Genomic DNA, 14,776 nt, shown 5'->3' with positions numbered 1-14,776 from the left:
AATAGCCACTTAAAGCAGTGACATACACAAGCACAAAATGGAATTGGGGTCACTGCTGGTGCCATTGTATACTGTTGAAAAAAAAAAGAAAAATAAAAAAAATGCATGAGAATTTAAAGACTCAATGCTTTACTCAAAATGAATGACTCCATTTTTCAAACTTCATCTATTTGTATCTGTGAGCAAATAATCAGCTAATTCGGAACTAAAATTTGTGGGTCAAATATCCCCTAAAAAAAAATAAGATAAAATAAAGGAGTTCATAATTTCCCATATTTAATGTTTAAAGAGGTTTTCTGATTTTATATGAATCTAACATTTTTTCCATGGTGTTGAATTTTGAGAAATTGCATGGAAACCAACAGGAGGATTAAAGCTTCATTTCACAGAAAATAACTAATGTATGCCTGTAGAATAAACACGATATTATGATTATAGTCATAACCCCACCATAATAGTGTTTTAAATAATAATAATTCCCTCTAACCAAATTCCTACTAGTAAAAATGCAATTACAGGAAATGCAATTAAATTGAAACAGTTCTTGCATGCTATTCTTCATCACATTGTAACAATAGATTTTTGAGAAATTTCAAATAAATAATAAAATAAAAATAACAGTTACATTATAAGAAGATCAGAAGAACAGTTTAAACAATATAATTTATATGTAATATCATTATTATGTAACATTATAAGGTAAATCACTTTAATGTAATTTAATGCATTATTGCTGAAGCTATATATATATATTAGGCAAGTACATAAATAATCATAATCACACCTTGCACATTCAATTTGTCTTTCTTCATTTCAAAAATGAATTCTTCAATTAAAATGAGGATGATTCCTTACTTCAGTTACTAACATCCTTACATCATTTACTAAATTGTGAGGAGACAGTATAAGATTAAATATAAATACATAATGATTGGTGATAAGTAAATGAATATTGCATTTGAAAGAACATGTAAATATATAAAGATCAAGCAGGGTTTCTCAACCCTCTCCTATAGTACCACCAAGTTAGATTCAATGTCATGTGATTATAGCGACTCAAACTGACTGTTAGGGTTATTTTGTAAAGAAATACGAAATAGGAACTGGAATCTAGAAATTGGCCCTGTCAATGTTCTCCTGGTGCACCGGCATCAAGCTCTTTTTCTTCAGCATCAGTATGTACTCGGCAAATTCACGAACTGCTCCGTTTCCGGCGGGTCTCTGACACATGTATTTGGCTGCGATGAGATCCGCCACGGGTGCATCAGACGGGACGCCGTTCAGTCCCACCTGAGACAGGATCTCTCTGTCTTCAGACTCTGAACCTGTGAGGGACAATAACACACGCTGCTCACCACAAATTCTGATCATTTTACAGGCTCCAGTGGTTCCTGGTTTCTTTACCAAACAAACCTGCTACCTCACAGCGTTATTAATAATAATAAAAAAGAGCTCCAATTTGTTTTAGTGATTACTTTATTTCTAAGTGAATTTGGCGCTCAGCAATAGACTAAATTGTTCATAAAACATTATAAATCTTAGGAGTAAGACTGATATGATTCAGATAAAAACTTATTTTTTAAACTTGGGAGACATTTGTTTAACTGAACTGTCTCTTGAAAATTCAGAAGAGAATTAACTCATTTGAATCATATCTGCTGATGTGTATATTTGCTGTACATATCTTTATATAGGCCTATGCAAGTTGTTATAACAGCAAAATGTCACTAATTATATATGGTTGGGAGAAAAGCTCATTTGAAACCTGAAACGAATTAGCAGTAGACATACCAAGCTTAAATTAGGCTGAGGATTTTTTTTAATAATCATATTGACATGACATACTCACCCATGAAGGCCACTTCATCCCAACACACTTTCTTCTCCATCATCAGCATCTCCATCTCAAACCCATTCTGATGCTCTACAAATTGAAGTCCACAGCCAATCAACTGGGCAACCTTCTCCAGGAGACCCCTGGACAGCGGCTCATTGATGTTGGATATGAGGATCACCTAAACACACAGAAGAACAAAAGTTAAGAATAATCTAACTAAAATCTGAAAGGATTAGTTTACTCAGAACTTGACATGTCACCCTCAGGCCAACCGAGATGTAGATGAGTTTATTTCTTAATGTAAAAAGATTTGGAGAAATTCAGCATTACATCACTTGCTCACCAGTGGATGGGTGCCGTCAGAATGAGAGTCCAAGTTTCTTACAAACACGCAGCTTTTCACTTTACAAGATATTAACTAATGGACAGGACTGGTGTGAATTACTTCTGGATTATTGTGATGTTTTTATCAGCTGTTTGGACTGTTGAGCACATTTTCAGCTACTTTTTGTTTTTCTGGTTCCTAGTGAAATGTAACTGAAAATACTTATAGGCATCAGAATGAGAGTCCAAACAGCTGATAAAAACATCTCAATAATCCACAAGTAATCCACACCACTCCAGTCCATCAATAACGTCTAGTGAAATGAAAAGCTGCATGTTTGTAAGAAACTTGGACTCTCATTCTGATGGCTCCCATTCACTGCTAGTTATACCATATCAAATTATGTTTACCAGCCCACACAACTGTACCTCTATATTGTCTCTCTGCAGCATCTGTATGCCTGCCACATCTCGAGCATTGATGGCCACATGGTCCTCGCCTGAAACCGATGTGAATATTTGTCCGTTCGTCAAACAGCCAGACACTTTACACAGAAACAGCCTGACCGCCGCTTTCTCCTCTCGGCCAAAGTAGCCAAACCTGCAGGAAAGGGCAGCATTTCTATCTTCATTGATGCTTTCTGTCTGGCCACAGAGTTTGTCTTAACAGCTCACCTCAGAACTCTCTGCTCAGCGACAGGCCAGTCGATGTCCACATCGATATCAACGCTGTACTCAGGCAGCATTTCATAGTAGGCCATCTTCTTCAACTAACACACAGAGAACAGATCAAAATATCTGACGAGGTTTCACATACAGGTCATTCTTACAAAAACAAATTTTAATTTAGTTCAGGTAATTTATCTCCAATAAAAGCTGATGGCACATTGTTAAAAATATAGTTCTTTATTGGCATTGATGGTTCCAGAAAGAAACTTTAACATCAGTGGAATCTTTCCATTCCATAAAAAGTTCCTCATAGTATAAAAAATTCTCTAGACTTGTCATAGCGAGACTGGGACTTATTTATTAGTTGTGCTTTAATTTCAAAGGACAGAAAAAATTAAAATTAAAATTAAAATTAACAAACAAAAACAATCCAGGAACAGGGTAGTCTGGACGAATTCCACTTGGAAATCCACTGATGCAATGCCCAGATAAACTGACAGGGAGGTGGGGGCGCTGTTGAGGCGGGGAACTGGGGGCGCGCTGCGGTGCGGCAAAGAAGAGGAGCGACAGCGATCGGTGATCGCAAGCACGGAAGGCTGAAGAGTAGCCCTGCCTGAAAGCAGGAGGAAGAGGGAAAAAACTAAACTAAAGGATGAAAACAAAACGGGCAAGATCTCTGTGCAGGCTAAACAAAAGGTGTGGTCAAAGCTGAGACATGAACAAGAACAACACGACGATCTGACAACAGACAGCACACATGAGGAGACTAAATAGAGAAGGAGTGATTGTCATGATGCAGAGCAGGTGATGGTGACCAATAACAAGATAATATTGAAACAAGAGGGGGAAGACGAAGGAACCACCACACTGCCGGTTGAAGTCCTCGATCAGCGACCGATCCAGAATATCCAGAGCTGGGACCCAACTCCTCTCATCCGGACCATATCCCTCCCAGTCCACCAGATACTGAAATCCCCGACCTCGACGTCTGACATCCAGCAACCTCCTGACAGTGAAGGCTGGGGAACCATTCACTAGACGGGGAGGGGAAGGGGGAGGGTTAGTAGCAGATGGGTAAAGGCGAGAATGAAAAACAGACTTGACCCGAGAAACTGGGTGTACCCGACCAAGTATGGGAGGTAACTTGAGCTTTACCACCACCGGACTCAATACCTTGGTGATCTGATACGGCCCCATGAAGCTGGGGGCTAACTTGCGAGAAGCCACCTGGAGAGCAGTGGCGGTTTCTCCATTAGGGCGATTGGGCGACGCACCACCAAAGGAAAGGGAGGGATTTTTTTTTCTTTTACATTCAACCAGTGTTACGCTAGATTTCACTATTCTAGACTGTTTTTGCTGCCTCTAAATAGTCAAATCAGCGTCGAGTCGCGTTCTGTGTAGTACCGCCCCTTTTTGGGCGATTTCTGTCAAACTGTGAATCGCCCAGAATGCTCTCATAGACTTCCATTCAAATATCTTTTTTTTCGAACTGCAGCCACTTCAATGCAATCTCAATGAGTTCCGGGAGGGCTAGCCCTAACGTGCTTTCATCATCGTGCGTAACCTTAACTTGTGCAACTACTGGTGGGAACAGTGACATCCAATAATATTTAAAAACTATTTTTAATTTTAACAACAAGGAAACAACTGTTTCGGCTCTTGAAAAGCCGACTGCCTGCACCAGAGGACTCTTCTCAAGGCCAGCCTTTCCCGCGGTGTTGGTCCCGCTTTCGCATTCACCTTACACTTGTGACTTTTGAGCTTGTTTGGTAGATTCCCAATTTAGAAATGGGGTCCCCCAATCACAATATTCCCAATCGCGTCTCACTAGGTAACTGTAATAATGAACCAGGTAAATTAAAGATTGATTTTGATGATCTACTGGTTGAAGGCCTCCAGAGAGACTGGAGCAAGAAGGTCAAACGAGAAAAGAAGAAAGACAAATGTCGAGAAAAACAGAAGATGAGATCAACTGGTAGAAAAATGTTTCTAAGATAAGAAGAATAATTCAACTGATGCGAAAACAAGAAGACATGAACAAGAAGATAATAAAAATGATGAGAGAAATGATTAACTTGATTAAGTTGGTTAAATTAATTTGGAGTTGCAGTTTCTGGCAAATAATATCGAGGCCTTGAGATTGCAAACCTCTGTTGCAAGACCAGAAAAACCTTAAAAGGTAACAATGAGATATACAATTTGTTAGACATCAAGAGGCGGTAATAAGAAATGTATGATGTTAACATTTGCTCAACAGTTGAAACTGTCACGTACGCCAGTTGAGACTGTCATGTATGCTTGCTTTTTGCTGATATAATAATGAGTGTGCAAGGAAATGCATCTTGCAATATGAATTGCAGGATGGACTTTCTTACCAAAAAATTGTATTTTAATGTGTTTTATCTGATGATCAACACAGGGAGGAGGATGCTGTGCAGTTTGGCAATAGCTACTTACTTAGCCTACGCCTTATGATTTTGCAGTAGCTTAGAGAAAGATTAATTTGCTTTAATGGAAAGAAAATAAAGCAGCAATTACTTAATGGCTTCAGGCACAACCCTAATTATTACATTACATATTTTATTTTTACATGTAACATAGATAAGGTCATAGAAAGTAACAGCTCCACGCAATATTGTAATTCTAAAATTCACGTCGTACTTGCAGACACTTTGTATGCATTATGGTTAGTGCATGCTGGAGTAGTCGATTGTTTCCAACAGCGCTCGACTAGTCTATGCAAGAACTAGTATAGTATGACAAAAAATTCGCTGTATTTATGTGCGCATGCCCAGTAGAGCCAAATGTATCCCTTCTAGCCTTGCTACGCGCATTTGTCATATCCCGAGCTTTGCATGTGTGTGTGCACTGTGCCAAGGCATCAGTCATTTTAATTTTTGACCACAGATATAATGTCAGCAAAAGCAGTTTTAAGTAAATAAAATGAAAATAAAGTACATAAAAATAATTTGACTTTACAGCTCCAAACTCTGATCCCAGGGTCAGACTGGGGGTAAAACTAGTACTCATTACCAGGGCCCCAAAGGAAGAGAGGGCCCTTGAAAAGTATGAATCCGAAATATATTTTATTTTACCTGGATATTTTCATGGGTGGGGGACATGGGGGCCCATCAGGACTGCCTTTGCATAGGGCCCGGGATCTTGTGTAATGCCCCTGTTACAGTAGCTTCAACCCTAATTATACACACTTGAACCAGCCAATCAAGCTCTTACTAGACACACTAGAATATTCCAGATAGGTGTGATAAGGCCAGTTGGAGCTAAACTTTTCAGGACATTGGCCTACCAGGATCTAGTTTGGAGACCCCTGTCCTACAGGGTTGTTACTTTGCACATGCTTTTTGATCATTACTAATAATAATGTAAAATTATTTTCTTAGAATAGGAGATATGCTGTCTCTCGCATCACATACATTATCAGTAATTAAGTATGTGGTCTTGAAGAGGACCCTTTTTTCTCTCATTTGGACTTGGTCTTGACTTGGACTCAAAACTTTTGGACTTGATTTGGACTCGAAACTCTTTGGACTCGGTCTTGACTCGGTCTTGACTAGTCCTGGACTTGGACTTGACTTGGACTCGACAAAGCTGGACTTGACTACAGCTCTACCGACAACACATCGGTGGTCTCTTATATCAACCACCAGGGAGGTCTGCTTTCGCTCCCCTTGTACAAGCTGCCACACCACATCCTTGTGTGGTCCCAGGTCTCACTCAGAGCAGTGTATATTCCTGGGAAATTAAATATGGAACAGACGTCTGTTGCTAGAAGCCACGTTCTGGCCGGGCCGAGTATGGTTCGCAGGTCTGGTCTCGCTCCTCGACGGCTCTCCATGGGAGATACCGATCAAGACAGACCTACTCTCACAGGTGCAGGGCACAATAATTCACCCTCGCCCGGAGTTGTGGAAGCTGTGGGTGTGGCCCCTGAGGGTGCGGCCGGCACTTGCTGTTACTAGAAGCTGACGCCAGCCGCGCAGCGCAGAGCGTGCTTTTATAGCTTCCTGGTCGTTTACGTCACCCCCGCCCGTGACGTCATGCTCTTCCATTGGACTGATTACACATGGTATTCAGAGTTGCTCATGCTAGACGTGTTCCCCGTAGTGCTTCGACACAGTTACATGCGTAACCTAGAGACGTTTTTTCAATCCATAGCTGCGCCGAGCAGAGCAAACATCAGAGAGTACAAGGCGTGAGTGTGGGCACGCATCCAATACCAATACGTCTTCGCAGCGTTCACCTTCAGCCCTCTTCCAACAAAAATAATCCAACTAACATCCATGAAAACAAACTTTAGAAAAGATCATGATTTACTTTAATTTATTTTTTAAAATGTAAAACATATTATTGTGTATTTCGGCATTATATTATGCAGCATGCACAGAAATGATTAAAGACAAAACATCATTGTCTGAAAGCACTAAATGGCACATACAGAAACATCATGTGAAGTTATTTTGTTTTGTATTATTAAATATAATTTTGTATTAAGTAATAATGAATCATTAGTGTATCATGATACATATATTAGAGAAAGAGTAGAGTAAAGGGATTTGTGATTTTCTTTAGTAGCGCCGTAACTGATTTATAGAAGTTGCAAATTGATAATTAATGTTGCTATTGTTAATAAATAGAAATAAAAATAGAGTAAGAGTAGAGTAAAGGGATTTGTGATTTTCTTTAAGTAACTGATTCATAGAAGTGGCAAATTGATAATTAATGTTGTTATTTTTAATAAATAGAAATAAAAATAGAACAGATTAAACATATTGCCAATAGACAATTACATTAATGCATTTTTTGTTTTTATTCTTAATGAATATTAGCTGGTTAGTTAAATGATTTGAAATGAAATCATTTTTCAGGTGATGACTTGATGTATAACTAACCGTATTGTTGATTAAAAGGGCTATATTTCATTGTAGATGGATATACAACATTTTTTCTTGTCGTGCGGCAAATGAGCAGCAGTCAGGTGAGAACAGAACGTAGACAGCCTCTCACAGACAATACCACTGTGTTCCCAAGATTCATTGCAGCCACTGAACCCTTATGTTGTTTTAATTGTCTGCCAATTTCCATGTAAATTTCATAAGAAAAAGCAGTGGTATCATCAAAGGATAAACATGAATGTCCTAATAATGGATCAGGAAGTCTTTTAAAAATAAATAAATAAATAAATAAATAAAATCTACATTCCCAACTCAAAATCTTTTAGTGACTGGTCACATTTTCATTTTTACAGTGTTGTATATGGCTCAGTCAGTACTCCTACTCCCATATATTGAATACAGGGAATACAATATTTTGATTGCAATAAGGTTAGTAGTATACAACCCTGCCCTTATAGTCAAAAAATATTTTTTTAATCATACCCTTATCGGGGGCTGAGCCCCCCTAAAATGAAAATCTTAGAAAGACCCCTGCATTAGACAATCACAGGAAGGTGTGTTTGATTAGGTTTAGAGATAAACTCTGCAGGAAAGTTTATGTCGGGAGCCAGATTTGAGGATCACTGATCTACACCATCACTGCAAAAGCTGAAAACCTTTAATGTGTATTTATTCATGTCTCGACATTTGATTTTTGTTCATTATAATAATTTATTACACATATTATGAAATGATCATAACATCAATGATTTTTAAATATTTTTTCTAAGATAGTGTTAAAATCAACTCAAAATAATTCAATTTTATTTTTATTTTATTTTTTAATAAGGTTCAAACTAAAAATAAAAAAATATATATATTTTTGTGGCACCTCTGAAATTTTACATTTGTAGTGCTTAACAACTTTTTAGTATTTTCAATGTTTTTAACTTCAAAAAAAAAAATCAAGGGACATGCATTCTTTTCAGAAAATTTATATTATTTATTATATATTTTGATTTTATTTATTTATTATTAGCTAGATCAATTTGTGTGTTGGTTTGCTTAACCCCCTAAAAAGCTATATATATATTTAGTCTGAGTCAGAATATTCTATAGTTTTTCACCTTTATTTCACATGAGAACTCAAGGTACAGGTTTGTCATCATATTTTCACAATGCCCCACCTGTTTAAGCCCGTTTTCCCAAGCCTTTCTTGTACTAAAATAGAAAGAGCCGTTTTCATAGAGTTCTCCAGGCCAATCTTGTCGTCGAGGCCTGCGTGCCACGTCAAGGTTCGGAGATGTCAGATTCTTACCATCTAATTACAGTGATCAAGAAGAATTGTGTGTCAAAAATGTCAAATGGAATTACTGGCCAAGTAACAAAATAAACATTTCATACAAAGCAAAAAATTTGCAACTGTTTCCTTATGAGATATTTTTGATACCTTTCTTATCCGTCTTTTCCCAGCGAAACTGGTGTCTGCGAACCACCGAAAACACATAGTCACAGCCCTGTTCAGTGATCATCTGCAGGGCTTCTCTGATGTGATGAGGATGAAGACATGGAGACGTGGCCTGAATATGACAGACGATGTCCACCTCTAAAACACCACCAGAACATAAAGAGCCAAGACATTAAAATTTAGACCTTTCTGGGCCCTTAAATCCCTCACATGTTGCCATTTTTTTATGTTTGTAATTGCTTTATATTATTGTTCTCCCTCTTTAAGTTACACAGATTCATACTATTTATTTCATACATTCCAAAATTATATTAACATTATTTTTTAAATTAAAAAAAAAAAAAATTCTTACAAAATCAAAACAAAAATGTCTTGGTCTACTTAAAAATTCATATTTCATTCAATGTGTTACTAGCCATTACTTTGTTAATTTAATTAATTTGTTAAATTTACTAGCAACATTTTTCCTTTTCCTAAAATCTTTAAAATTATATATTTTAAAATTATATATTTTAGATATATAGGACCATTCCAGTTCTTATAAAGTACATGAATTGCAAATGTAAAATTTGACTGTACATTGTAAGCTAACATGTTTTTATCATGGAATCATGTTCATATTCATTTTGTATTAGTAAAATAGTATTATTATTCATTCCACAATTTTTATTGTAAAATAATATTATGTATTTTCATAATGATGTTATGATAAGATTTAAGTATTATCTGCTAAGAAAACATTGTAAGGTTACCTCATCTATATGTCAGCAATTTTGAGAGACATAAAAACGACTGTCTCACCGGGTCTCACTCGGATGAACTCCTGGATGGTCTCCAGTGAGCTGGACGAATCTTTGGACACTTCAGGACTGCGCCGATGAACTTTTGCGCCCCAGACTCTTGCGACGCGCTCGATCTCATCATGATCCGTGGAAACCCACACGCTGCCAGACATAACATCACTGATTTGACTTTCTTTCTTTCTTGTTGAAAACATTTTACTATATAGCGTATTTTACTTACAAAACGACAAAATAAACTAAAATACTTTTAAAATCTTATTTTAAAAGAATAAATCAGTTTTCATTTCATTACAAGACATTTGAACAGAGTAGCCTACAGACAGTGAATGCTCATTTTCTTACACATTACTGCATCCTGCAAAATTTGACTGGTTGACTTAGGTAAGAAAACTTATTTTGTTATCACTGTATGGAGCCAGAAGAGTCTCAATAAAGATAAATGCACACACTACAGTCACATATGCACACACAGGATTCATAGATGCACACACATGATTCATAAATACACACACAAGATGCACAAATGCGCACAAAATGCACAAATGCACACACAAAATTTAAAAAGCACAGAAGATTCACAAATGCATACAAAATTCAGAAATGCACACAAAAATCAGAAATACACACACAATTCAGAAATGCAAACAACATTTACAAATGCACTCAAGATTCACAAATGCACAGGACAAGATTCACAAAAGCACAGGACAAGATTCAGAAATGTATTTCTGATGCACACACACATATATCTTGATTCACAAACTGCTTGCGGTCTGTGAACTTCACTGCATTTGTGTGTGAATTTTGAGACTCCCCTGACTTGGCTCCACACACAAATGCTTTTTTTTAAAACAGGGAATGATCAGCAACCAATCAGATATCTCCCTTCTTTTAGCCAATCACAAGAATGCACCCCATGTGGGGGGGATTGTTTACTTATAAGCCAATCACATGAACGTGTTCACACAGCAATTGTATTAAATTGTATGAAAATACAGATGTTTAGATTACAATTCAGGTTTATTTTTTATTATTTTTTACTAAATATAAATTTAAAAATGTCTCAATACATATAGCCCAGTGACTGCAGAAAAAAAGTTAACCATGGATTCATAAATTTGCAATAGGCAATTATTTCATTTTATTGAAATATTTTAATGAAAGTAAAAAAAAAAAAAAATGTTTAAACCTTTTTGAATATTTAAATATATCTAAATATTCTTTTGGATGCAATATAGAAGTCACTTTAATTATAATATTCAGTCCCTACATGAAGAGAGAGTCAGTGGTCCGCTGCGAGAGGAAAGTGGCTCTCTGTCTGCGAAAAGTGGGTCTCCGGCTGTCGTTCGCTTAGGAAAGTGAGTTGATCGCTGCGTGAGGAAAGTGAATCGTTCGCTCAACTTCGCTGCTTGAGGAAAGTGAATCGTTCGCTGAGGAAAGTGAGTCGCTCGCTGGGTGAGGAAAGTGAGTCGTTCGCTGCGTGACTCGTGAGGAAAGTGAATCGTTCGCTGAGGAAAGTGAGTCGCTCGCTGCGTGAGGAAAGTGAGTCGTTCGCTGCGTGACTCGTGAGGAAAGTGAGTCGCTCGCTGGGTGAGGAAAGTGAGTCGTTCGCTGCGTGACTCGTGAGGAAAGTGAGTCGCTCGCTGGGTGAGGAAAGTGAGTCGTTCGCTGCGTGACTCGTGAGGTAAGTGAGTCGTTCGCTGAGGAAAGTGAGTCGTTTGCTGCGTGAGGAAAGTGAGTCGTTCGCTGATTGGCTTATAAGTAAACAATCCCCCACGTGGGGTGCATTCTTGTGATTGGCTAAAACAAGGGAGATATCTGATTGGTTGCAGATCATTCCCTGTTTAAAAAAAGGCATTTGTGTGTCGAGCCAAGTCAGGGGAGTCTCAAAATTCACACACAAATGCAGTGAAGTTCACAGACCGCAAGCAGTTTGTAAATCAAGATATACGTGTGTGTGCATCAGAAATACATTTCTGAATCTTGTCCTGTGCATTTGTGAATCTTGAGTGCTTTTGTAAATGTTGTTTGCATTTCTAAATTGTGTGTGTATTTCTGAATTTTGTGTGCATTTCTGAATTTTGTATGCATTTGTGAATCTTCTGTGCTTTTTAAATTTTGTGTGTGCATTTGTGAATTTTGTGTGCATTTGTGTATCCTCTGTGTGTATTTATGAATTATGTGTGTGCATGTATGAATCCTATGTGTGCATATGTGACTGTAGTGTGTGCATTTATCTTTATTGAGACTCTTCTGGCTCCATATCACTGGGCTAGTAAGAAGAACGCATGTAGTGGCAGGGACGGACTGGAAATAAAAAACGGCCTTGGACTTTTACTAAACCCGGCCCAAAGCAATCGGCGCCCGGAAACTAGACTGTCTGTGCCATCTTTGTGTACTGTTGATTTAAACACTCAACTTAAACACTCTCTGTACTGTCAGGTATTTTGTCTTCTTCTGAGGGTTGATTGACAAAAAAAACAAACAAAAAAAAAAAAATAGTATGTGACTATCTGACTTGGGGCACTTAAAAGTAATTTAAAGTTAACTTGAGTGAGTGTCTTTCTCTGCTCTTGGTCTAAGCTCAACCTGGATAAACAAATTATGAAATGGATAAAAAAAAAAAAAACTGGATTTATTCCAAGATAACATGGAATAGATTATATAATATGCTGTTATAACAGCATATTATACAATCTATTCCATGTTTTCTTAAAATGAATTTATTAATTAAAAATCTTAATTAATTTATGCAGTAATTAATCTTACTGCACAAATAAATACCACATCTAAATGAAAATACACTATTACAAATGTAACTTATGTATTCAAAATCTTCAAAGTTTGTTTTTTAAGTAAAACCACAAAATATTTCTTAATATTAGCTACTGCATGTGGCATTTTAAAGCTAAAATGTTGAAGTTTAGCTGTTTTAACTACTGTAATCATTAAATTAGCACTTTTTTATTATTTGGCTGGTCCTTCGACTTAATAAAAATTTATTTGACATGACCCGAGAGAAATTAACCAAGAGAAAACATTACCGTCTAGCGGCGAGAGGGCTGTAAATGCCACTTACAATCCAGTGTGATTTGTATGTTTTTTTCCTCGTGATGGCGTATTTTTGGACTTATGCGACTTATACTAAGGTTCGACTTATAGTCTGAATGAGGTGACAGCATGAGACCCCACTTTAAATGGAGGAAAACAATTACAACAATGAATGTGGGCAATCACGGAAAATTAATTTTAAATATGAAAACCAAATAAAGTAAATATCAGCAGGTCTGAGGCTCCCATCGGCAGGAACAAAATGGAGTCTGGTTTTACAAGAGCACACACACAAACACACACCAAAGTGCACTCAGATCACACTACCACACACTTGAAGTGATACACACTGCATGAAGAACCACCACCATAGGGAAGATCCAGGAAGGACAGCATGAGATCACCACCACCACAAGAGGGAATATCAGTTCACCAGTGGGACCCAAAGGTCCTGCAGACAAACAAAAATCAATAATAATTGCATTGATTAAATTCAAATCAATGTGCAGATTAATGTAGATGATGATTACTCAATTATGATATGTAGAATCTAATTAATTTTTATTAGTACTATGTACACTTTAGGGAGTTTAGCTTTTTCAAAAACAACTCAATATTTTTGTTTTAGATTATACTTAATTATGTGCTGTTTTCTATTAAAATCTACTCATATTAAATGAATAACCATTAAGGGTCTCATTTTACTCAATACCAAACCTTGTGAAATTTAATTAATAATATTGCTTGTAATCTGTTGACTCATTTTTATCGAGTAGATATGTTTTTTTTTCTTACAGTGTGTCCTTTCATGAGCATTTCACTTATTTTCAATGTTTTTTATACATAAAAGTCAAAGTAGCGAACAACAAACTCATATTCAAGCCATCATTAAAGAAAATAAAAATAAGAAAATAAGAATAAAATATAGTTGCCTGTCAACGACTTCTGAATCCAAGGCAGCTCTCAGAACCCAGGCGATGAGAGGAACACCGGCCAGATTCTTGATGTTCTTCAGAGGGATTCCTTTACTGCCACCGCGGGCCAGAATCAGAGCCGCCCGGTGAGGCTTTCGGGCGGACGGGTCAGAGACACCTGAGATCACCTCGTCGATCATGTTACTCTCCATCGCCGCGGAAATAACACAAACACTGCTCTTTATACGGACTGGACACTCGTATATGAGAATAAATTCTTTAATTGATAAGATTATTAATTCGAGAGATGAAATGCTGAAGTTTAATCAAACAAAGGCTTTATACGGGTCTCTCTGAATCGTAAATAAACGTCACGAGCAAACGCTGCGCTACTTTTATGTGTCTCGTATCACTCTGCGATCTCTGAGACATTCATCTAAACTCGAGAAACGCAATGACAACGTGTGCTGAATTACAACAGTCACTCAGAGTGAGCAAACAGCTCTTGATAGATGTCCAAAAGCTACTATCCAGATAACGCGAGAGGAGGAGGAGGAACACCTGTAAGTGACACAACGAGCGAAAAGAAGACAAGCTACTTGTGATCTATCTTTCTAGGCGGAATCTTTATAATAATGTAATAAAGCCTGGCGTATGAAATTACAGAAATGTAACTTTTTTGTTTTTTTAATGCAAAAATGTAAAACACTTTTAAAATGTTTGAACGTGTTTTTAGATCGTATTGCGTCAGGATTTTCTCGCTTATTTAGTAAGAAGATTCCATCATATAGCATAACAAACCACTTACATAAAATGCA

At 37.2% G+C, this 14,776-nt stretch overlaps 1 protein-coding gene across 1 annotated transcript; it reads right to left on the bottom strand.

Moving 5' to 3' along the window:
• Positions 1-259: 259 nt before the first annotated feature.
• LOC113066549 (N-acylneuraminate cytidylyltransferase B-like) lies at positions 260-14,520 on the bottom strand. The gene is made up of 8 exons (XM_026238439.1): positions 13,977-14,520; positions 9,992-10,134; positions 9,173-9,328; positions 8,910-9,043; positions 2,837-2,931; positions 2,591-2,762; positions 1,850-2,015; positions 260-1,325 (listed from the first exon to the last, which is right to left on the bottom strand). Exons 1-8 carry the CDS (start codon positions 14,168-14,170, stop codon positions 1,111-1,113), a joined length of 1,275 nt encoding a protein of 424 aa, XP_026094224.1. The 5' UTR covers positions 14,171-14,520; the 3' UTR covers positions 260-1,110.
• Between the last annotated feature and the right edge of the window lie 256 nt (positions 14,521-14,776).

This window comes from Carassius auratus, chromosome 50 (assembly GCF_003368295.1).
Source record: "Carassius auratus strain Wakin chromosome 50, ASM336829v1, whole genome shotgun sequence".
NCBI classification, from domain to species: domain Eukaryota; kingdom Metazoa; phylum Chordata; class Actinopteri; order Cypriniformes; family Cyprinidae; genus Carassius; species Carassius auratus.
This window is presented reverse-complemented; position numbering and strand designations above follow the sequence as displayed.